The 23183-nt window shown below is 50.8% G+C and overlaps 1 protein-coding gene across 4 annotated transcripts; it reads left to right on the top strand.

The window, feature by feature from the left end:
- The first annotated feature begins 11251 nt into the window (after window positions 1-11251).
- Window positions 11252-21547, top strand: GRP (gastrin releasing peptide). 4 transcript variants are annotated; one of them, XM_027069081.2, is made up of 3 exons: window positions 11252-11501; window positions 16580-16819; window positions 17717-19366. In XM_027069081.2, exons 1-3 carry the CDS (start codon window positions 11363-11365, stop codon window positions 17779-17781), a joined length of 444 nt encoding a protein of 147 aa, XP_026924882.1. In that variant the 5' UTR covers window positions 11252-11362; the 3' UTR covers window positions 17782-19366. The 4 variants fall into 4 exon arrangements, with proteins under 4 accessions (XP_026924882.1, XP_026924883.1, XP_053061748.1 ...); XM_027069082.2 differs by lacking the exon at window positions 17717-19366 and adding an exon at window positions 21181-21547 and having other exon boundaries at window positions 11253-11501; XM_053205773.1 differs by lacking the exon at window positions 17717-19366 and adding an exon at window positions 21202-21547 and having other exon boundaries at window positions 11253-11501.
- Window positions 21548-23183: the final 1636 nt, after the last annotated feature.

The following is a 23183-nucleotide window of genomic DNA, read 5'->3' on the forward strand; positions in this document are numbered from 1 at the left end:
AAGAGCTTGATTTAGCTTTACAAAAATCTGTAACAAAGGCTGGTGAACATCTATTTGCTACTTTGACACGTGCTTTAACACAGGCATACTGAAGAAAAGAGCACTCGAGAGAACATACGAGACAGGAAGCTAAAGATTGGCATAACGGAAAAGATTTCTCTTTTCCTGATAGCTGAATAATCTAAAAAGCACTTCAAAATGCTTAAGTCGTAGAGGACACTTATCTTGATGAGCACGGAGAAATGTATAGAATTGTTCAATCATTACATTGTACCCCTGAACCTGTTGTACACCTGTAACACTGCATGTTAATTAAGCTTCATAAAATAAAATAAAATAAAATAAAATGCTTAAGTCGGGTTTTTTTTTTAGTTGGCTTGTTTTTGTTTTTGTTTTTGTTTTTTCTTTTTTTTTTTAAGAATTTTGTTGGTTTTTTTTTATTTTTTTTTTAACGTTTATTTATTTCTGAGACAGAGAGAGACAGAGCATGAATGGGGGAGGGGCAGAGAGAGAGGGAGACACAGAATCTGAAGCAGGCTCCAGGCTCTGAGCCATCAGCCCAGAGCCCGACGCGGGGCTCGAACTCACGGACCGTGAGATCATGACCTGAGCTGAAGTCAACGCTTAACCCACTGAGCCACCCAGGCGCCCCTGTTTTTGTTTTTTTAATGCTCACAACAACGCTTACAAAAGAACAAACAGATGCTGAGCAGATAAGTGTTTTGGCCAAAGTCACATGTAAATGGGGAGGAAGGGATTAACAACCCATATTCCTTGGGGAACAAACTGCACCAGGAGGAAATCAGTGAGAAAACCTAGAAGATTCCCAGTAAATTTGAGAAAAGAATGCGATCCTAGTTGTAGGTAAATTCTATTTGTTGGCTGTGGTCAAAGAGACATGACATTTGCCTTTGATATGCTCCTATGTCGTTTTTCAGAATCTGGCTGTATTGCCGAGGGATTTGTTTGGCGGTCGGAAAAACCTTATTAACAGTGGCTTAAACAGATAAGGGTTTATTTGTCACATGTGACAAGGAAATGGAGGTGGACAGATGCTAGCGATGATGTCCCATTTCAGCAATGTCGGGGCTGACATCTCTGTGTCTTTCCGGGCCTTCCTGCCATGGTTGCAAGATGGCTGGTAGAACTGGGTGGAACGAGGCAAGAAGAAGGTGGAAGGTTGGTGCTATCCGTATCCATTCCCTTTCTCATGATGGCAGAAGACTTCCTACAGCCATAAGCTGACTTCCACGTAAGTCCCAGTGGCCAAAATAGGTTACACAGCCACTCCTGCCCCCGGAGAGACTAGGAAAGTAGGAAGCAGGACTGCCATGATTGAGTTGAAGCAGCCACGCTCCATCACGGGAGGCTGGGGATAGCAAGACAGAAGGAAATGGCCATTGGGAAGCAACTCAATGGATCTACAACAGCCTCCTCGTCTCCTCTCTTCCCTTCAGCCAAACAACCGGATTCCTGCAGTGCCTTGATCTGAGTAGCTGACGTGCTGTAGCTAAAATGGGAGTCAGTAGGCCGCTAAGACGTGCCTGTTCACAATAGTTCACTTCCAGTAGAGTTTTTCGAAGGAACTTAAATTACAAATCTGTAGAAATGGCTTCTGGAAAGCCATCCCTTTGCAGGGGCAAACATCCATGAAGAAGTCTGAATGTTCACGGGAATAAAGGTCTGGCAGGCATTTATTTCTGGGCAGTAAATAAAGTAGAATTAGAGGCCCTCCAAACATAGAGGAATAACTTGATGGATCACTTAAATGGGGAGGATTGGCTTCTGTGCCAGGAGATGATGGTGGGCGGTTTTTTAGAACCTTAAACACATGCTTACCTAGTTACCATACGACCAACAAATTCCACTCCCAGGTACTTACCCCAGAGACATGAGAACATATGCCTGCTACACAAAGATATAAGTGTTCATAGCAGCTTTGTTAATTATAGTTAAAAAAACCAAACAAAGAACAGAGCAAAACAAAACAAAACAACCCCCCACCCCGCCCCGTTGGAAACAATCCAAATATCCGTCAGCTGAGGAATAAGGAAACAAATGGAAAGACAGCCACAAATGAAAGACTATTTATCAGGAGAGACGAACATCCGATACATGCAACCGTGCGTCTAAATCTCAAAAGCATTACGGTAAATGAAAGATACCAGATGCAAAAGATTATCGACTGTAGAATGCCAGTGATACGAAATTCTAGAGAAGACAAACTGATCTGTGGTAACAGAAACTGCAACAGTGATTTACTGATGCTGGGGGTACGCTCGGAGGGGACAGAAAAGTTCTTGATCGGGGTGGTCATACACACTTGTCAAAAGTCAACAAAGTGTATCCTTAAAACAGGTGCCTTTTAATATGTCAATGATACGTCAGTAAAGTTGGTCTAGGGGCGCCTGGGTGGCTCAGTTTGTTGAGGGTCCGACTCTTGATTTCGGCTCAGGTCATGGTCCTAGCGTCTTGGGATTGAGCCCTGCCTCTGGGTTCTTGCTGAGCATGGAGACTGCTTAAGATATTCTGTCTCCCTCTGCCCCCTTCCCCCACTCATGTGCTCTCTCTCTCTCTCTAAAAGTTAAAAAAAAGTTGGTTTATATTTTTAAAAAGTTGGTTTATATTAAAAAAAAATCTCCATTTTCAAATCAGTAGACTTTAAAGCAAAACAGATGACTCTCCATAATACGGATGGGTCTTAGCTAATCAGTTGAAGGCCTTAGTAGAAAAGGACTGATCTCCCTTCAGCCAAAGGAATTCTACCTGCAGTCGGCCTTTGGACCCTGCAACTCTGCCCTGAGTCTCTAGCCTGCTGGCCGAGGCCATCAGATTTGGGACTTTTTAAAAATTTTATTAAAAAAAATTTTTTTACATTTATTTAGTTTTGAGAAACAGAGTGAGACAAAGCATGAGCGGGGGAGGGGCAGAGTGAGAAGGAGACCCAGAATCTGAAGCAAGCGGTCAGCACAGAGCCCGACGCGGGGCTCGAACTCACGGACCGTGAGATCATGACCTGAGCCGAAGTCGGACGCTCAACAGACTGAGCCACCCAGGTGCCCCAGATTTGGGACTTTTAAGCCTCCAGTACTGCTTGAGCTAATTCTTTAAAATCTATAGATGGATAGATAGATGATAGATAGATAGATAGATAATAGAGAATCTGTATATATTCATATATATATACATATCCTGTTGGTTCATCCCTCTGGAGAACCATGACTAATGCAGACAGGTAGAAATTAGGTGTGAAATTAGGTAAAGCTCTGGAACCTTAACGTACAGCTTGCTGCACCAGGGTCAGCAACGAAGAGTTGTGTTTTAACAGGAAGGGCCTGTACCATATCCAGGGTTCTAATGCCAGCTGCTCGACCATGGACGCTTGTCTGCATTTTCTAAGGCTCTCCCTCCCGAGGAAAGGGAAAAATAAAACCATCTACTTGTTAATAAGAGTTAAATGAGATATCAATACAAAGCAATGCTCGCTTTATCGGAAATACCATGTCTACAAGAGGGTCACGCAGAGTTAAGCCTCCTGACTTCCGGAGCACTTTTCTTTGTCTCTGGATACCTACGTAGTGTCCCCTCCTTTGTCTTAGGTGATGACCAAAGTGGCCCCAATTTGAACCTGAAGAGGACCAACACTAGTTTAAACTTGAATTAGAATTCTGATTTTGGCAGAAAGGACCCTCACGCTATGATAATGTTAGGTGCTGTGATCAATCATTTTAAGTAGCTTCCACCTAATTCATTTGAGTTGATGTTATTCTCCTCATCACTGTGGTCAGCAGGCTTCCAGAAACGCCATGCAAGCCACAAGACATGGTTCTGCGCCAGGCCCCACTCCTTCGCCGGCGTTCCCAAGAGCCCGTGCGGGTAGGCTCCGTGTGCGCACTTGACCCACCAGGCACCCTTGTTCCCATCATACTGTGATGTATTGGTCTGAATACCTGGGTGCCACAGAGCTAGGCGCCGTTGAGAAGGAGCATAAGAGAGACAGATAGATGTACCTTGATTTGATAAGTCAAATCAGATGAAGCTAATAGCATTTCAGAGACTGTCCCGAATAATATTTTTCTTAGGAACTCACTACTAAACTCAGTTGCAACTTTGCCTGGCTAGAGTTGAAAGACTATGACCAGGAGAAGCCAGCTGGTGGGGGAGAGGGGAATGGCGGGGGGGGATGATAGTTCGGAGAGAACTCTGCTCTACGTTGATGCGGTCAGCTTCTCACATTGTCTAGAAAGCGCTTTCACATTCGCGGTCTTTTTTATTGTTGTCCTTGCAAATATCCCAGGAGAGAGGGTGGGGAGCATAGCCTCTGCGGATAGATGCTTAGAAGAAAGAGCCGGAGTTGCTCAGGCTCAGAACTTTCCCTCCTACAGCCTCAGTGTTCACCTCTACACGGTCTGCGGTGTGTGGGGGGGTAACGTCTGAAGCCCCCCAGCCTTGCAGCCAGAGTTGGCCCGAAACGGGCAGCATCTCATACCCTGGCTTTCATTTCCCTAGGAGGCCAAGTGACGTAAGCATATATCTATGGAAAGTTCTGGAAAAGAGTGCCTCCTGCCCGCCACATCCCTTGACCGATGCTCAGCTCCCTCTGGGGCTGATCTAAGCAAGTGATTCCTTCGTGGTTACCCTCAGCAGCACCTCTGTCTGGCGCTTTCTTACGTTTAAAGGGGACACAGTCACACTGGAGGTTGTCCAGGTCCGTGAGGATTGGGGAGGGGAGGAGCAACCGTTGCATTTGGGGCGTACGGATGGCACAGGGAATATCCCGCGTAGGGAAGAGTTAGGGCAGGCCTGATGAGCTTGGGAAGCGCGCAAGGGTGTGTCGGAAGGACTGGGCAGGGCAGAATAGGACCACGTGATGGGGGGGCGGAGCCGGAAACCCTCACGATAAGGAAGAGTTTTCCAACGTCAGTGTTGTCCCAAGAGGAGATCGCGTGAGTTCTCCAGCATTGGAGGTGTTCAAGTGGGAACACGAGGCGCACCAGGTGAGGGAGCAGTTAAGTTAGACCCGAGGTTCTCAGCTGGCGATGATTATCGCCTGTGATGGGCCTATTTGCAATGTCTACAGGTACCTTGGTTGTCACAACCGAGGGATGGCACTCGCATCTCATGGGCATCTTACCAGGCCCAGGTCGGCCCACACAACAAAGAGTTATCCGGCCCCGAGTCTGAAGAGTGCCAAGGTTGAGAAACCCTGGAGCAAATAAACTGTCAGTCTGGAGTCTGGGGTAAGGGCCCCATCTGTCCGGGGGCCCGGAAGACCGCGGAAGGTAACCAGTGAAATGCCAGGAATATCTGGATTTCAAGGAGGATCGCCCAGTAGTATGTATGTTCAAGTAGAAAAATCTCAGAAACATATTTTCGGTTTCAGACGTGGTGGGCTAGATTTTTGAGACTCCGGCCGTCCCTGCTGTAGCCAAAACTCCGAGCCTCTCCAGAAAGCAAGTGTGTATGCTCCCACCGCTTCTGCCTACTTCCCCGCGTAAGTTGGAAGGCGATGTGCAAAACTCTAGAGGCGGGGTGTGCGGAGGGAGGGCGGGTAGCTGACAAGCAAACAGAGGAGTCTGCGGTGAGATTTCACCCAAAGGCCTCTCAAAACTATCCCCAGCGTCTCTTCTAAAATTATTTTTAGGATGCTGTTTATGCCTTCTGGGTGATGAAATTTGTCAAAGCCCAGAAAAGTTCTGGAACTACAAAGAAATCCATTTTTACCAGACTTAGCACACTTAGAGCTTGGGAATCAGATGGATCTGAAGTCGACTCTTGGCTCTGCTAATTACCATCTGGTCATTGGACAAGTCCTTTCATTCTGCTGGCCCTCACTTTCCTCATTTGTAAGACGGGGTAAGTGACATCTGTGTCACAGGACAGCTGTGAAGGCCACACGAGTGAAGGTACACACAACCAGGCACAACGCCTGGTCCCTCAGAGGTGTCCACTAAGTGGCAGCTATCACTTCTATGATTACGTGCCCCCTCAGGGGATCTAAATAGCACGGGAGATCGGGTGAGGCCCTGAACAAGGAAGTTACTGCTTCCTTGAAGCTCACGACGTAAGATAAAAATTAGCTTGCCCTAATTGTATTTCTCCATGATTAAAATAAATCAGCAGCTGCCCGTCGATAGATACACATGACCTCATTTGACCCCCTTAACAAGAACTCAGTTTACAGATGAAGAACGCTAGGTGGCTGGCCCGAGGTCACATAGTGGCTCCTGTGTGGCTGAGGCTGAATGAGAAACCACGTGCACTGGGCACACAACTGCCCTGTTGCTGGCCATCTCGCCTCTCAGCCTTCTTCCGTCGTTCGGCCCTGGGCCTGGAAATCCTGGGGCATCTCACCACAGCAAGATCTGCCCTCAAAGCCTGCCACAGACACCAATATGTACGTGACCCGTTACGGCAAACGTAGCCCCTACCCCTTAAGAAGAGACTCCCAACCTGGACAGTGGGGGGGAGGGGCAATGAAAGAGATGGGACCTGTTTCCGTATTTCAAAAAGTCGCCCTAAAAACACACCTTGACTCTTGACGAAGCTGAAAAGATTAACTAACTAACGTTGCACCGATTTAAGCTGGAATTTCGTTGATTCTGTGTGGTAATACTGCTTATGTCAATCAACATGGTTAGAAATTCTGATGGACAGTTCCTATGGCCCTCGATGAGTGAAAATGGGAAATCTTGACAATGTGATCTGCTTCGAAATCTGAATTCGATGGGAGAAATTAAGAAAAAATGCCCATGGCGGTGAAATATCTGGGAGTCACTAAGCTAAAAGGAAAAATACAAATCATGGAATATTAGGCACAAGACAACGTGGACCTGAGGACCTGGGGACAAGGGTCATGGTGTATGACACGCTGGGTGTTAATCTTCCTTTCTTTTCAGGGAACACTGCCCTGCTCCACGCAGACCCTGCCACCGATGTCCCCGTGTGTTCCTAGCCCCTGACAGGAGTTGCCTGGACATTCTGGACACACTCCTCTAGAAGCGGTGTGGCTGGGTCAAATAATGAGCCAAGTTGATCACATTTCTCTCTTGGAAACGGGGAATCAGGAAACTGAGAGGTGGAGTCAGTTTCTAGCAGAGGTGGAAGACAGGAGGCCATGTGAAAAGTTGTCCCCTGTAGCAGGTGCTGGGTCGGGGTCGGGGGTGGTGGCGGATAACTCTCTTGTAGCGGGTGGAAGCTGCATGGGAATGGTGACCCATGAGTGGGCAGGAATGTCAGTCCACAGCATGGAGAATGCAACAGAAGTGGCGAGGAGGGAGTACTTCATGGGCAGCGGCTCTAGGATTGGGGTTAGTCCTAGCTCCCTAGACGTATGTGAAACCTAGACGTATGTTTCACCCCCTGTGGAGTAGAGAGCCCACTGTGGTGGAAAACAGCCATGGAATTCCTTGGAAAATGCCAGCTGGGGGTGGAGAGAAGAGCACCCAGGGGTGTGGCCCTGCCCATCTCCCACAGGAATGCCAGGGCTTGAACTCACAAACCATGAGATCGTGACCCGAGCCGAAACCGACAGTTGGAGGCTTAACCGACTGAGCCACCCGGGCAGCCCTGGTCCCCCTCTTTACATCCACACTCACACCGCTGCCTCATGGGGAACAGGGCCTCCCTGCATCTAGACATTGGGCATGGCCCTGGGACTTGCTCTGGCCCATGGCATGCCGGGTAGACAGATGACTGTGTGAGTTCTAAGTCTAGGCATTAAGAGAGCTTGTATGCTGTCTCTGCCACTGCCGGAAGAATATACTCTGGCTAGCCCACTGGTTTCAGAGGGTGAGAGAAACGCGGAAAAGAATTAAATCAAACCTTGGCCAGGAGCCAAGACCAGCAGGGCCGACGTGGGATCAACGGAGCTGCCCTGGGCCACCGGCACACACGTGAAAAGTTAATGCCACTGAAACGCTGTGCCTGTTTTGTTGCCCAAAACTTCCGTGCAAGTAGCTACATGGGAAGATCCCTTTGCAAAGATTAGATTGAATGTTCCTAATTTGGGCCCCAGTGATGAGTGAGAGTATCGCACCCCATTGAGCCTCCAGGGTGCTGATCATAGTAGATAGTAAGAGATTCCCTAAGGGATCTAGATCCTTGGGGCAGAGGAGCTGGGCGACAGGTCCAGTCTTTCCTGTCCATGGAGACATTCCCCTTTTTGCCAGCCTTGTAGGATTTTGTTTTACTTTATTAAATACAATTTGCAAGGCTCTCCTCACACCTGAGGTCCACTAGGCTGGTTCTGGCGGCTGTCCACCGAGGTGCCATCCGGGCCAAGCAGCTGACCGTCACAACTCCCAGTCTCTGTTACGCTTCCCCGCGACCCTGGGGCTGCATTTTTGCCGATGAAATAGGACAGGAAGAGGGAATCGCTGCGTGTGGGCTGGCGTATCGGGAGAGGGCCATGCCTCCTCACTTTCCCCTTCCTGCCGCCTTGCAGCCCAGGCCACGGAGTCAAGGAGAGTACACTAGGCCGGTACTAATGAAGCCCCAGCGGCTCATCCTTGACTCGTTTGTTACTCATCTACAGCACAATAGAGAGCTCGTGCCGGAACGCAATGCAATTCCATCACTAACATACTGTTCAGCTCAGCTGACATTTTTCCCCCGTGGTAAGATGTTCTCGATGAAGGAAGCAGTGCATTGATTTACATCTTGGTGCCGGCTCCTCGCAGAACAGCCCTGTGAGCAGCGCCACACCGGGGAATGGTACAGGTACAAGATGGAACGCACCCGGGTTCCCGAACATCCATGTGGAACGGAGCGGCTTCCCAACCAAGAACACCCGCTCCGGGCTATAACGAAAAAGAGAAACAGACCCGTCTTATCAATGTGGCATTGCGCAGTGAGATGTCGTTCTCGTAGCATTTTAGCTTTTCCCTAAGTCGGCAGAGTTGACCATCGCTACCTGGCAGGGCTGTGGTGAGGATTTTAAAAGGCATCGGAGAAGGTACTCAGCCAGGATGTTAGGTCGCATTCACGATCCTCGCTGAACCAAACATGCTATGGTTTCCTTCTCTAACTGGATCTGTTGGATCTGTTCTTGCGCCCAGGAGTGGGCCAGACACTGTGGACACAGCCCTGAGCAGGACGGACACGGTCGCTGCCCTTATCACTCATAAGGGCAAAGCAACTCACGAGTCCAGGCCCAAGACCGGGTGTAGACGGCCTGTGCGCTGGGATGCTTAGAGGTAGGCCGGAAGTGAATGGGGGCACCCAGGTACTTCCTGGCCTGCAAACGACACAAGAAACAGTAGTTGGCCTGAAGTAGAAGAGTCGCACTTTCGGTACAATTGTCCCTACACGTTCATGTATCTACAGCATTTTTCCATGATCTCATGGGAGAAAAGCATCATTTAAAGATCTCAAAATAGGAGTGCCTGCGTGGCTCGGTGGGTTGAGCGTCCGACTTCGGCTCAGGTCACGACCTCACAGCTCGTGAGTCTGAGCCCCGCATCATCGGGCTCTGGGCTGACAGCTCGGAGCCTGGAGCCTGCTTCGGATTCTGCGTCTCCCTCTCTCTCTCTGTCCCTAACCCACTCGCAGTCTGTCTCTGTGTCTCTCAAAAATAAATAAACATTAAAAAAAACTGTAAAGATCTGAAAATAAGCTTGATTAAACTAAGAAAGGGACATTTTTCTACAACCTAATCTGGAAAGATGAAAGTTTCACGCTCCCCCACCAAAGACCCAGGGTTGTCAAGGGCGTTTAGACCGGAACAGTTCTTAGGTTAGTCGTTCGTGAACCAAGTACGCATCGGACACCACTATGATTCAGGTTCTCTTCAGGAACACAGGCGGACAAAGCCAAGTTCCTGTGTTTATAGTAAAGGTCACGGCCAAGTGGGAGGTAGCCAGCCTATGGATGACCACCTGACGGTCGTACCTCTGCTTACTGATGGGATGAAGAGACTGGGGACCCAGGAGAGACGGGAGTCCAGGCCAAGACCACGCGTGGACTTTTCCTCCAGATTTTCACTGGGTCATTCTCTCAGGATGGTGGTACTGTCTTTCCTTGGCTGGTCACTGCGATCGTAAAATTAGCATTTTTTTTAAATCTCATAGCCAGACACGGGCATGGAAATACTCGCCCAAGCCCAAGGATAGTCAGTGGTGCCACGTGCACGTGAAGCCCTCTAAGAACCGCACAAATACAGCGAATCACCAGTGGAGGAAAATGTGGGATTTCGACTTCATCAGAGCCCACGCCAGAGGCCAGCGAGGAACACCCGCACTTCGTGCAGGAGCACGCAAACGAGCCCCCAGCTCTGGCAGCCCGAACGTGGAGCAGCATCCTACCAGCTTCTGTTTCTTGTGGCATTGCTAGGGCGTTCGCCCCCTCTGTGTCCAGGGCATCGGGACGGGAGTCCCGCCCTTAACCATTCTTCACAGCCGAGAACACAAGGAGCAGAGGGGAGTTGAGCTACTCTGGAGAGGTGTGTGCCTCGCGGGTTAGGGACAGCTCGAGCTTTCTGGTGGACGCAGACTAGGGACCTCGGCATAAAAGCAGCTTCTTCACGAAAGCAGTATGCTTATGAGAGGGGCCAGGTGCATACTAACATTACTGTTAGCTGGGTTCCCACAACCTACCCGTCCCCGCTCGTCCTGCAAGTTCATCATACAAGCGGGCAAGGGCGGCTCTGAAACCCCAGGCGGGGTAAGGCTATTGCTGGTGGCGGTGGTGAGAAGGGGGGTCCGTAAGAGGGAGACGAGGGTCCTTGGACGGGGGCCGCCACGAGGGAGCTGGGCCACGGAGGGGGAAAGGCGTGAGAATCAGAAGTCCCTCGCTCTCCTGGAGCCACCCCCCCCCCCCCAGTAAAGCCCAGCCCGGAAGCGTCCATCCTCCGGGGGCTTACCCCCTCCTCCCCGCCCCACCCCTGCGATCCGGCCTGGGGTCGCGGCTCCCCCCTCGCAGGATCCGAAGGCAGCTACCACGGCAGACCCCTCCCCACCCCCACCCCCACCCCCAGGTGGCGCCAGGGAGGAGTTCGGGAAATCGTGTCGGAGCGGAGGCGTCGAGGGTGGGCAGAATGAATCCCGCGTGGGCCGGGCGGACGCGACTCCGGGGGGCGGGGGAGGCGGCGAGGGGCAGGGTGGACACAGCCTTGCCCTCCCCCTCGGCGGGAAGACGGATGGTCCCTGGAGACGGCTGCCCCCATCGCCCCGGCTCGGCTCGCGGCGCGGAGACGTCAGAGCGCTCGGGGCCGCGGCGCGGGAGCCCCCCGCCCCGCCCCCGCCCGCGCCGCCGTATAAAGTCGGGGCCCGGCGGCGGCGGCGGCTGCGGCGACGCTCTGCGAGTCCGGGTCCTCGGCCGCCGCTCCGTGCCGAGCGCGCACTCCAGCCTCCCCGCCCGCACCATGCGCCGCCGCCAGCTCCCCCTCGTCCTGCTGGCGCTGGTCCTCTGCCAGGCGCCCCGGGGCCCCGCCGCCCCGCTGCCGGCGGGCACGGGCACCGCGCTGGACAAGATGTACCCGCGCGGCAACCACTGGGCCGTGGGTGAGTGTCCCGCGCGCCGCAGCCCTCGGCGGGACCGCGGCCGCCCGGGCCCCGTCTCCCCAAGCCCTCGGCGTTTCTGGGGCGCCGGCTTTGGGCGGCGGGGACGGGGGGGGGGAGGGTCTGCCCCGACCTTTCCAGCCCGGCACCCCCCCTCCCGCCCCCCACCGCCTTTCGCGTCCCGGGAAGACGTCCCCGAGCGGCCTCAGGCCGGGCGGGTGGTCCTTTCCCGCTCTGTTCCCGCTCCCCCGCGGGGACCCGGGCCGGCGCGCGGCGCCCCAACAGTCCAGCCTTCCCTCCGCGCCGACCCCACGCCTCCTTTGACCCGCGCCGTCGCAGCCTGTCCTTGAACGACGTGGGGAGCTGGGTCCCCGAGCGCGTCCCGGGGCCCTGGGGACCCCGGCCGCCGGGAGCGGGACGCGGGCTGCGCGCCGGAGCCGAGCGAAGCCACAGGTGTGGGAGCGCGTCCTGGGGTCCCTGGCTGCTCAGCGCGCGGGGCTGGAACGCCGCCGCGTGTCCGTGGCTCTCTCCAGTTCCCTCGGTCCTCCTGTCGCGGCGGCCGCTTCCTCTCCCCTGCCCTTTTGGCCGGCCCTCCCTCCCTCCCTTCTCGAAGGCTCGCGGCGCCCGCTCCCCGCGCCGATCCCGGCCTCTCCGTCCCCCGAGACCCCGCTGTCCTCCGCCTCCCCAGACCTGCCACCTCGCCCTGCCCCCTAGCTCCTTCCTCCTTCCCGCTGCCCACTCGTCCCGGCCTCCGAGTCCGGGCCAGGAGGTGCGCTGTCCCGGCCCCGAACCCCGGCGGCAAGGACCGGGCGCGGCGGTGGGGCCGGCGACGTCCGGGGGGCGGGCGGCGGGGCGCGCACCCACAGCTTTCCCCGCAACCGGCCGGAGGGTAGCGATCCCGCAGCCTCGCGCTGGCCCAGCGTCGCCCCGGGGGTCTCCGCCGCGCCAACCACAGGCTCCGTCTGGCCCATACGTAGCGTCCAGCTTCCTCAGACACCTCCCCATAGGGCCACCTCCGACAGCCCCAACACTTCCCGGGAAGCTGGTCCATCCCGAAGAGGTTTAAGGGGTGGCGGTGGTGGTGTGTGTTTCCCTATTTCTCTAGCCATCTACTCAGAGTGTGGGAGGGTGTGTTGGAAAGACACTTGCTAATCCAAGTATCGGGCGGTTCACAGATGGTGTGAGGACCAGGACGGATTTCTGGGAAGAGGTGAGGCTGGAACTGTCACGCCCTCAGCTCCACGGCTGGGTGTGCCGCCCTCAGCTCCACGGCTGGGTGTGCCGGCAGAGAAATCCAGAGCTCGGCGGGGGGTGGGGGGGGGGATGTGCAACGGGGTAGTTAGTTTCCATCGTCGCTACAAGAACTGTCTGCCAAGTTTGGGCAGGCCCGAGGTGAAGGTGTTTGTGATCTCGGAGGGACACCCGGAACCCAGCAGGCATGGAGAGGAGAGGCCGGGATGGGTGAAGGTGAAAAACCCCTACCCTTGAAGAGAGAAGGATATTTGCAAGGCATTACAGAAGCCAAGCCTAGAATTGATACTTGAAAGGGGCTTCTGGGAATTTAGAGGGAGTGGCCACCGTCCAGTCCAGCCATCAGCCAGTGCGCCCTCAGATTTCCAATCTCCTTTTGCTCCTCCATATTTTTGTACTAAAAAAAGGCTTATTATTAGGTAACCCTTGCAGGCTAAAAGCAGAACAAGAGAGTTATTTGGGAAGCTAGAGTCAGGTCGTTTCTGATGCAAGCCAACCTCCACGGCTGTAGTCCCACAGCACATCTGTCCCCCCCACCCCCCGGGACTTAGGGTGTCTGGCATTTAAACACCCTTCCTTCCTGATGGTGCTTGGACTTTCCTAGAACACACCGACCAGCGGCCACCCCAAATTTTCTTATTTTCCTATTTGTTCTCGAATGCACTCTTTTTCTCTCTTGGCTGGCTGCGCAGAGCTGATTAGAACAAGAGACAGAGGGAGGTGAAGTAGAAAATCACAGTTGGGTCTAAAATAACATTGGGATTGAGAGAAAGTTTGCTTTGGACAGACATGCTCTCCGTGGGAATCTGAGCACTCATAAGCATGAATGGTGTTGTTAGGTTTTAAATTTAGCCCTCCACTACCATAAGTAAATGTCTGTCCTCCTCAATCCCTGAAGATTTGCAGTTTCATGTTAATTATATCAAACGAAAGCTACATATTGCTGTCCATGAGGAAGCTGTCAGCACCAATTTGCAGGTTTGTTAAGGGAATTGCTTCTTGCAGCTGAGAGAGGCACGGTGTGGCAACGGAAAGCAAGTTAGCAGATGGAAAACTTAAATTCTTATGTGGCTTGATGTTTATGGAAATGTTTTGTTTGTGCGATGAAAATAGAGGTCCACACCGACGCTGGTAACTCTCCCCTCCGCTCCCATGAAATGCTCCTGGCAGTGGCTCTAACTTTGATGCCCAAGCGTGTCCTGGCAGGCTGCGTTCGGAAACACCGGGGTTCAGCTGCAGGTGCTGCCCTGCATTGTAGGGCTGCCCCCAGAAACTGTGAGATATAGTTTAAGGATCACTCCAGAAAAAACCCAGCTCTTAGAAGTGCTCAACACTTTATGTCTTACTGGATATTTTCCTAAGTTGAGGTGATCGTCAGATTTGGAGCTCAGGAAAATTGCTTTATGTTTCAAACCTGCTATTTTAGTGGTATTTTTGAGCGATTATAAGGGACAAAAGTTGTGTTTTGGTTTCTTTTTTTTACTTCTGGGCAAGGTTTTATTGTTTTCAAGGGCCTGTCTTTTTTGTCTATGCTGAGGTCTCTATTACTATGATATGGACACGTAACAAACGGTGATGGGAGAAATAGACGTGGACGGGTCATCCATATCCACGTTGCCATGGAGACGGTTATTTCGTTGGTAGTTGCCAGCTCCAAAGTGAAATAGGACCCAAGGAGTGTGTGCTTCCCTGGGACGTTGTGGATGGTGCACTTCTGGCCCTCATAAGCAGACCGTGGATCTGGGGGTAGGAGTCTGAACACCACCCACCAAACGTGCAAATATGCACACTGTCACAAGGTCCTATGTTCAATCAGCCACAGAAGGGAGGATTGCTTTATCTTCCCGTTTCAGAACAGTCCACCAAATTATTCGGGCATGACAACAACGTAGTTCCTATTTGTAAAAACATCTCCGTTGCTCCCCCCACCCCCCCCCCCTCGCTTCATTGGCAGTAACACCTTTCTCAGGTCTAGCATCCTGATGAGAGCAATGAGGGAGAGCAAGAGGGACCGAGGTCATCACTGGAGCGTCAGGTTCTAATCCTGACTTCCCATTATCGTGATTCAATTTCCTCCTTATAAATAAAGCCAAATGCTTCGCTGCTTCCTGAGCAGTTGTGCCCCGTAATCACTGTTAGGGCTAAGAGCAAGGTTATTTCGTGGCTACCCGGGCCCCCCCCCCCCCCCCCGGTGACCAAGCAGATAGGTGAGGTGCCAGGCCTTCAGGATTCCACTCGTTCGGTCGGGAGCACGTCCCAACTTTGTGGGGTGGCATGTCCCAAGTGGGTTGGCAAGTGTTCAGACGGCAGTTCAGTAAAACCCCTTGTGAAGGCTCCCCGATACCCACCGAATTAACGTCTCCGAGTCACCTAAGGAGTCACGATCGACCGATATACGATCCCCGGTTCCTCGTTCTAACATCAGCCTTTTGTAGGCCTTACCCTTCTCTCCAGACCCCAGACTGATTTCTTCCTGCCTTGTATTTTCAGGAAGTTCAAAGACGCTTCGAAGCAGAGTCATGTGGTAGAGTCTAGACTGTGAGCTGATTTTAATCCTAGGGTCTTCGCTTACGCGTGGGTGACCTTTGACAAGTCTCGTTTTCGTCCAACTTATTGTGGGGTAGATCGAGCGAAACGTCCTGGAAACACCCGCCTGCCGTAAAGTCACAGCAAGGCCGTCGCTGTTGGCGGACAGGGCTCTCGTCGTCAGGTTCACTGACTGGGGTCTGTTACATATTATTCCCACGCCGTTTACCTTAAATGCTTCTAAGGCCGGGCAGCATCGGAACCGCAAAGAGCTTTCCTTGCAACCTTTCAGTCAAAGGCATCGTTGGTCTCCTAGTCTCAGGAGTTTAAGAGTCTGATAAGTTCCAACTGCAGAGAGATGGGGGTAGGGGAGCACTGACGAAAGTCAGATAATGTGAGTATTATTAGCACGGGGCTAAGGTGTTAGCAAGCAAAGCAGACCTTGGATTCCATACCCACATCTGACGCTATGGCTATCCCCACTTGCCTACATGAATTGCCACATTTTTAGTGGCCTGGCCTCCTGCACAGCAACCTTTATTCATTTATGTGGCGGGAACGCATCCCTGGAGCCATCGGTAGACTTTCACGGAGTCTTGTAGACATCCCAGAGAAAAATCTGCACGTACGGGGCTGCTACGTGTTGCTCGGAACCTGTTTCGAATCCTTTTTTTCATCACATACCCAACAAATGAGAATTTCTGAGCGACCTTTCTTGGATTCAATCTCAGCCCAAATTCTAAGAAAGTTGAAATGAAAACTTCCTTTGGTGCAATTGTGTTAGAGATAAGAGGAGAGCAACATCTTGTTTCATCACATGAGAGAAAGCATCAAGGCTTTTCTTTTCGGTAGCAGTCCACAACTGACTGAGGAAGATGTTGAACCTCCGTCACGCGGGTGGGAACAGGATTCGGTGCACACAGAATCGGCAGTGGCATTTTAGATATGGAAGGTTCCTCAGGCCTCATCTAGTCCCACCTGTTCATTCGATAGTTGAGGAAATTGAGCCCCGGGGATGCTCAGTAACTTGGCAGAGGTGACCTAGCCGGTTAGCCGAGGTGCTGGGACCAAACCAAGGTCCCCTGAGTTGCAGTTTTAAATTTTGTCCAGCTGATCACACATTTCGAACAGGGAACAGAAGACGCCAGACGTTTGCCAAAACTAACTTCTGATAATAAAATGCTGTTTATTCTGCACCTGGGAGGAAGCAGTACTAACCTAGAGGGGGGTCCTTTGAAATTTCTGGTTTCTTCGTTCCCCTGGGCTCAGTCAGTGGCATTCTGTTTTTGTGTTTCTTTTTACAGGGCACCTGATGGGGAAAAAGAGCACGGGAGAGTCCCCGTATGTTTATGAAGGGGGGAGTCTGAAGCAGCAGCTGCAGTATATTCTTTGGGAAGAAGCTGCAAGGAATTTGCTCAGCCTCATGGAAGGAAAGGGGACCGGAAGCTATCAGCCACCTCAAAGGGAGTTCCTGGCCATCCGCCAGTCCCCTTGGGATTCCCAGGATGGCAGCGCCTTTAAAGTTGTAGGTTCAAAACGTAAAGGTACAATGTGCTGGGGAAGTGGGGTGGGTGGGGGTGTTTGGGGAGAGTCACAAGGAGGTTAGGTGTGAGCAGAGAAGAATAAAATTGTTTAGATGCAGGCCTTCGCAGCCACTTAATTAGGCAGACATCCATACACGCTGAGAAACGAGCAGACACTTCTGTGTTCTTTCCATCAGAATAGGCGATGTTTCCTCCTTGCATCTCAAAAGGGTCTCGGTTCCTGGGGCGCCTGGGTGGCGCAGTCGGTTAAGTGTCCGACTTCAGCCATGTCACGATCTCGCGGTCTGGGAGTTCGAGCCCCGCGTCGGGCTCTGGGCAGATGGCTCAGAGCCTGGAGCCTGCTTCCGATTCTGTGTCTCCCTCTCTCTCTGCCCCTCCCCCGTTCATGCTCTGTCTCTCTCTGTCCCAAAAATAAATAAAAAACGTTGAAAAAAAATTAAAAAAAAAAAGGGTATTGGTTCCATACTCCAGTTTAGGAGTTTTATTAATTACTGTGTTTAATAGCGATTGTGCCCTGATGAGATTTGTTTTTTCAGCCCGCCGGGCCCTCCCAGAATATTTTGATGGTGAGGCCAGAAATTATTTGAGTCAATTCCTATGTTTGTTTTGGGTGAGCACTAGTGGGAGGGGCGCTTCACACAGGCTTTTAGAAGAGAGCATTCTGGTTTGCGACCTTTTACGCAAAGTGGCACTCTTGTAGAAGGGAAGCGAAAACAATCATACCAAATTGGCGTTGCTTAGATACAAAGACAGGAAATGGGATGGAAAGGAGAAGAAGATGCAAAGAGAGGAAGCAAGGCAACGGCAAATGAGGTGATTCTCATCACCCTTGAAGAAGTGTCCGTGAAATTTATATAAACGGCAAAAATAATAAAACTGAAATTCTTGCAATCCTAGTGATGGGCAACTTGTACCTTAAACTAAGTACTGGCCCGAGCAGTTTGCCCGCATTTTCTCTGTGAATGCTCACAGCAGCCTTCAGAGGAAGATTCGAGAAAATCCTACTGTTCTCTCCATTTTAAAGGTGAGGAAACAGAGAGTAGGCACATAGCTCTTCAGCGGCGAGAGCAGGGCAGGGGCCGGCGCTGTGTCCCTTGGACGGTATGCTGCCATGTGAGACGTCTCCTGGGGACCGGCTGGTCCTCGCTGACCTCAAATATGAAGGATGCAGGCTACAGAAGTAGCGTGAAGGACCTCGGGAGGAAGACTCTAGTAGCCTTCATTCACAAAGAAAATCTGGATTAAATCAACGGATACAGAAATAAGTAGCAACTTCGCACAAAGTCCTGAGTGATGCTCTCGCTCACATCTGCGGTCTAGGTGTCACGACCGGCTCCCTTCTTTGTTGGGGGGGTGACATGGCCCCGAGGGCTTGGGGGGGTTTGTGACTGACTTCTCAGCCCCTGGCTGAGGCCTTTTCTTGGTCAGCTGACTTTATGGACTTCCTGTGGCTGGATGTCCAACAGCAGTGCCTTCTCCTTTGAAGACTAATGACAATTGCCATCACAAAACCCTCCAAAGCAATTTCACAGACGCTGAAATGGACGTACGCTCATAGCTCATGCGTTTTGTTTTAATTTGATTTTAATGTTTATTTATTTTTGAGAGAGAGAGAGAGAGAGAGAGAGAGACAGAGCGTGAGTGGGGGAGGGGCAGGGAGAGAGAGGGAGACACAGAATCCGAAGCAGGCTCCAGGCTCCGAGCTGTCAGCACACAGACCGACGCGGGGCTCGAACCCACGAACCGCGAGATCGTGACCCGAGCCGAAGTCGGACGCTTCACCGACAGAGCCACCCAGGGGCCCCCCCGGCTCATTCATTTTTGAACGAAACTACAACATCCCTTTGAGTTGCTTTGTTCCTCCAAACCCGGCCCTGCATAACTTTGGAGGGTTTTCAAAAAAAATTCAGCTCTGTCCTTAAAGATCAAAATTTTCCTGCCATATTCAGAAGAACATTCTGTAAGCAGCGAAGCCAATTATGAAAGAATAGGTCTAGAGAGATCTCTGAGTGGTCGTAGTACAGGGTGGGTTGAGTGGGCAGTCACAGACAGTGAGTGTTTCAGGGGGACAATGTTTATCAGCATTCATGTGACCGGAGGGGAAAAAATCATCTTTTTTATAATCAGGCCTCGCTTTCCTACTACATCTTTTTATGTTTTGGTCTTCTTTACAAGTTTAGAAAGCCCATTCCATTTCATTCCACCTTAGGTTGAATAATTAACTATTGCACACGTGGGTGCCATTCTTTTGGATACATTTCCCAGCGATATGAAAAAAGTCCATGGCTGGAGTCGTTGTTGCCTAGACCAAAAGAGTCTGTTTACCCTCCTTGCTTTGGAAATTCCATCTTCGTGAAAGAATGTGGATGTGCAAATTGAAAACACCTTACAGTTATCTTAGTCACAAAGAGGGAGTACCACGAGAATAGATCTATTAGAAATCCATACATTGCTCAGTGTTAGAAAGAGGTTTAATAACTTAGCCAAGCATTGCCAGAAGGTAGCAGCCGGAATTTTCAGGGACTGAAGGACTTTTCTTAAAATTAAATTCTATCCACATATGCTCTCCTCACCCATTTCGGTAATAAAGCATCAAGTCCTCTTGCCAAGTCTCCCAGAGCTGTAGTCAGAAACTCTGAGCATCTTCCTATGTTTTGGTGACAAAGTTATTTACTTAGTTCAGAAAAGATTTATGTAAATGAGCACTGAATCTAGACCACTCTATCCTGGCAAATAAGCTCCAGAACTTCATTAGTAACTATGGCCAATCATTTTCAAGGTTAAGCTTAATCTTTTTTTTTTTTTAATGTTTATTCTCGAGAGAGAGAGAGAAAACGGGGGAAGGGCAGAGAGAGAGGGAGACCCAGAATCCGAAGCAGGCTCCAGGCTCTGAGCTGTCAGCACAGAGCCCAACCTGAGGCTCGAACTCATGAACCGAGCGATCATGACCTGAGCCGAAGTTGGACGGTTAACCGACGGAGCCACCCAGGTGCCCCAACCTTAATCTTTCAACTGTACCCGATCTCAAAAAAAATTAATGGAACGTTTACCCTATGGTTTCTAGCACACGAAGCAATGTTCAGGTCAGCCCGAGGGCCCTGATCCATAGCCCTGGATGTGGCTGTGGAATGTCTTGAGTTTCAATGAAGGTTGAAGCTGGCCTGTGGGTTGCCGGACCTACAGCAATGTTCTCTGCAGCCTTAGTTTTTTTCTCTTATTTGGTGGACCTGAAAGGGCCTGTGAGTGCATTGCAGAGGGTGTTACAGAAAGGAAGGAAACTTTTTGAAGGCAAGTCTGCCCTCACTTTTAAGGGATGACTCCCACTGCCCCATCAAACCAACATAGAGAATTGAAAGGTTTTATTTTGTAATATGTGAAACGCTCCAAGGGAAGTTCCAGATACAGGAGAAGCAGCAACATGTCCTGAAGAATAACTAAAAATTCTCCGATTGCCCCGACGGTTGCTCTGAGGGAGCAGAGTGAAGTTACCCCCCACCTCAAAGAGAGCTCCTCCCGCCCCAATAACGGACACCCCCCCCCCCCGCCTCCAGGCGTTGATCTTCCTAGGTTACTAATTCCTCTTTTCCTTGTAGCTTTACTTCCATTCCCTTGAGCCAGACAGCTCAGATTCAATATTTTGAGCCAATGCAGGGGCTTCCTGGATTCTTCCCCTCACCCTCCCCTGGCCCCTTTTGTGACCCGTGGCTCATATTGCGAGATGGATGGTAGCATCGTCAGGCAGGCTGGTGAACCCTTAATAGTGCAGCCTGGGCTTATGGAGAAGAGCCAAACTAATTGGTCGGTGTGGGAATTGAACCCCAGGCCCTGGCCTCATTAGCACCTGGTCAAACCAGTTGAGCCACAGAGCAGGTAATAACTGGTCTGAGAATATCAGTAATTCCTTTATTAGAAACAAATGGCTGGTCTAACCATTGGGGAGCCTGAACTGTCTGAGAATCTTGGCAAGTGTAATAAGCTCTTTTTGAAAAGCGTTTTCTCATGTCAGCATATAGAGGGTGCTCTATGGGAACAAAGACGTGTTTCAAAATTAAAAAGAGCCGAAAGAGGTAGGGGACGCCAGAAAAAGAGGAAGTGAGTTTCTCTCTCTTGGGGGGGGGGCGGCTGTGGTTCTCCAGCGTGAATGTACTCAGCATCATTTGGAGGATTTCGGAAAGCCCGGATCGCTGGGCTCCACCCTGAGTTTCCAATTCAGTAGATCTGGCGTAGGCCTAGGAAGTTGCTTTTCTACGAAGCTCCCGAGTGACGCTGATGGTTTGTTTGTTGGGAATGCGTTTGCTTCTAGCATTAGAACTTGAGTATCGCGAACGATGTTTGCTTAACCCTTTCTCGTATTTTTCAAGCTGGTGGACTCTCTGCTCCAGATTCTCAACGTGACGGAAGGGACCCCCAGCTGAACTGACAGACAACAACAGCCTCTCTCAAAGAAGCAAAGCAAGACCCTTAAGAGACTGTGTTCTACACGCATCAATTCCACTGGATCGCCAACCAGATTTCCTGTGTGCAAAACACTTAACCATTCCTGTGTCTTTCAACCTGGACTAAATTCACAATTTTCGAGTGGCATCTTCTGCTCTGAACTTGTTTGCTGTGCATAATTAATTGTCCATTAAGAGTCTTCCAGTGAACGCTCTTTACACCTGGGCTATTTGTCCATTAGCGTCTAGCCCCCGACCTGTTAGCATTCACAATAAAAACGTAAGCACGATGTCCAAAGGGCTGGTCGTGCTCTTATTTCAATTCCAAATGAAAAGCTGTGGCAGAGATTAATGAACAATTTGATAATGAACTTGTGTGCTCACTGATGAAGGCAGGCTGCATTTTTAACTCTCCCCTCCGAAGGTCGCTTACTGCATCCTTGTAGTTGGCTTATAACCTTTCTAGAGGCTTCAACTAGAAGCTCATATTCCCTTATCCTTGCCATTACATGGGTTAGGCTGAAGGTAGAGGCCTGTTTGTCATTTAATAATTCCCATTTCTTCAGCCTTTACCATGACGGGGTATTTGGCCAATGTTATCAATATTCTCCTCATAACAGTTTTATAAGCTGAGAAGGAGCATTCTCATGTAATAGATGAGGAAACAGCATTAGAGAGGTCCAGTGACTCAGCCAAGGTCACATAGTAGGTGGAAGTAGGATTCAAACATCCAAAGGCACCAGATTTTCTGCAGCATTGAACTTTGCCCACATTGTCTCGTTTTTAACCTCCCCTTCAGTATACTTAAGCCTGGCAAGTAGGGCTCTTTCCTCAAAACTTCGTGGCCAATCTGGGAGGAAAGTGGTCGCCACACACAGATTTAGCCAGCTCCACAGCAAGAGGAGAAGATGAATTCGGGAGATTCCCTTCCATTTCCAGAGGACACGGCCTGGTGGTTGGTAACACTCACCGGTTCCAAATTTATCATGACATTCACACATGAACAGATTTTAAAGCTTTGTGCCATATGTTTAGATGTCCTTCATTTAGGGAAATCACATTTGAAACAGGAGAGAGGTTTGTCTTGCTCTTGTTTTGATTGTCAAAGAACCACATAAGATGCGACGTTTTCGTTCTAATTTCTTTGAAAACCATGTTGACTCACAACTTACAACAGAGCCAGCTCTGGGGAGCTACGTGCAATGTGTTGTCAACATCCTGCCACCTTCCTCTTCCTGAGGCTTTTCTGGTGTCTTTCCCAAGAACTGGGTCAGCTAAAGTCTGCCATGCAGCTGTTGATCAAGGGGGAAGCCCGATCACAAGGACTCGCCCTCCGACAGGACACTCGTGAAGATGGAAACAGTGTTCCAGACCTAGGGGGAGCTTTCTCTAACGGTGACCTTTCAGGCAGGGAGAGAAAGGCAATACTCCCGGAACCACTCCGTCTAGACTGTCCCTTCTTTGCTTGTGTCGTGAAAGTAGATGGGGTCCTGTGTTTGGGCTGCAATTATTTTTTCTCTATGTGTTCCAAGACACGAGAACAGCTCCTACAAATCTCCTGACCCTTGCAGGGCTCCTCTGTACCAAGGCAAGTTAGCATTAGAATCCGTTTATTTAAGAGATACACGTTTCCCTACTAGAAACGCTTTCTCCTCCTCCTCCTCCTTCTTCTTTTTCTTCTTCTTCAAGTTTATTTATTTATTTTGAGGGAGAGAGAGAGAGAGCAGGAGAGAGGAGCAGAGAGAGGGAGAGAGTCTCCCAAGCAGGCTCTATGCCATTAGCGCGGAGCCCGACTGGGGGCTCCCTCCCGTGAACCATGAGACCATGACCTGAGCCAAAATCAAATCAAGAGTCACTTAACAGAATGAGCCACCCGGGTGCCTCCAGAAGAGCTTTCTTGAACCCTCCTCTGCAAGCGCAGTCCTATT

The sequence above is a fragment of the Acinonyx jubatus genome, chromosome D3 (genome assembly GCF_027475565.1).
Source record: "Acinonyx jubatus isolate Ajub_Pintada_27869175 chromosome D3, VMU_Ajub_asm_v1.0, whole genome shotgun sequence".
NCBI classification, from domain to species: Eukaryota; Metazoa; Chordata; class Mammalia; order Carnivora; family Felidae; genus Acinonyx; species Acinonyx jubatus.

Excerpts from the sequence above, each read along its gene's own strand:
- GRP (XM_027069081.2), top strand. The coding sequence starts at position 11,363 with ATGCGCCGCCGCCAGCTCCCCCTCGTCCTGCTGGCGCTGGTCCTCTGC. Across the intron at positions 11,502-16,579 it reads CGGCAACCACTGGGCCGTGG|GGCACCTGATGGGGAAAAAG; the intron begins GTGAGTGTCCCG and ends TTCTTTTTACAG. Across the intron at positions 16,820-17,716 it reads TGTAGGTTCAAAACGTAAAG|TGATGGGCAACTTGTACCTT; the intron begins GTACAATGTGCT and ends TTGCAATCCTAG.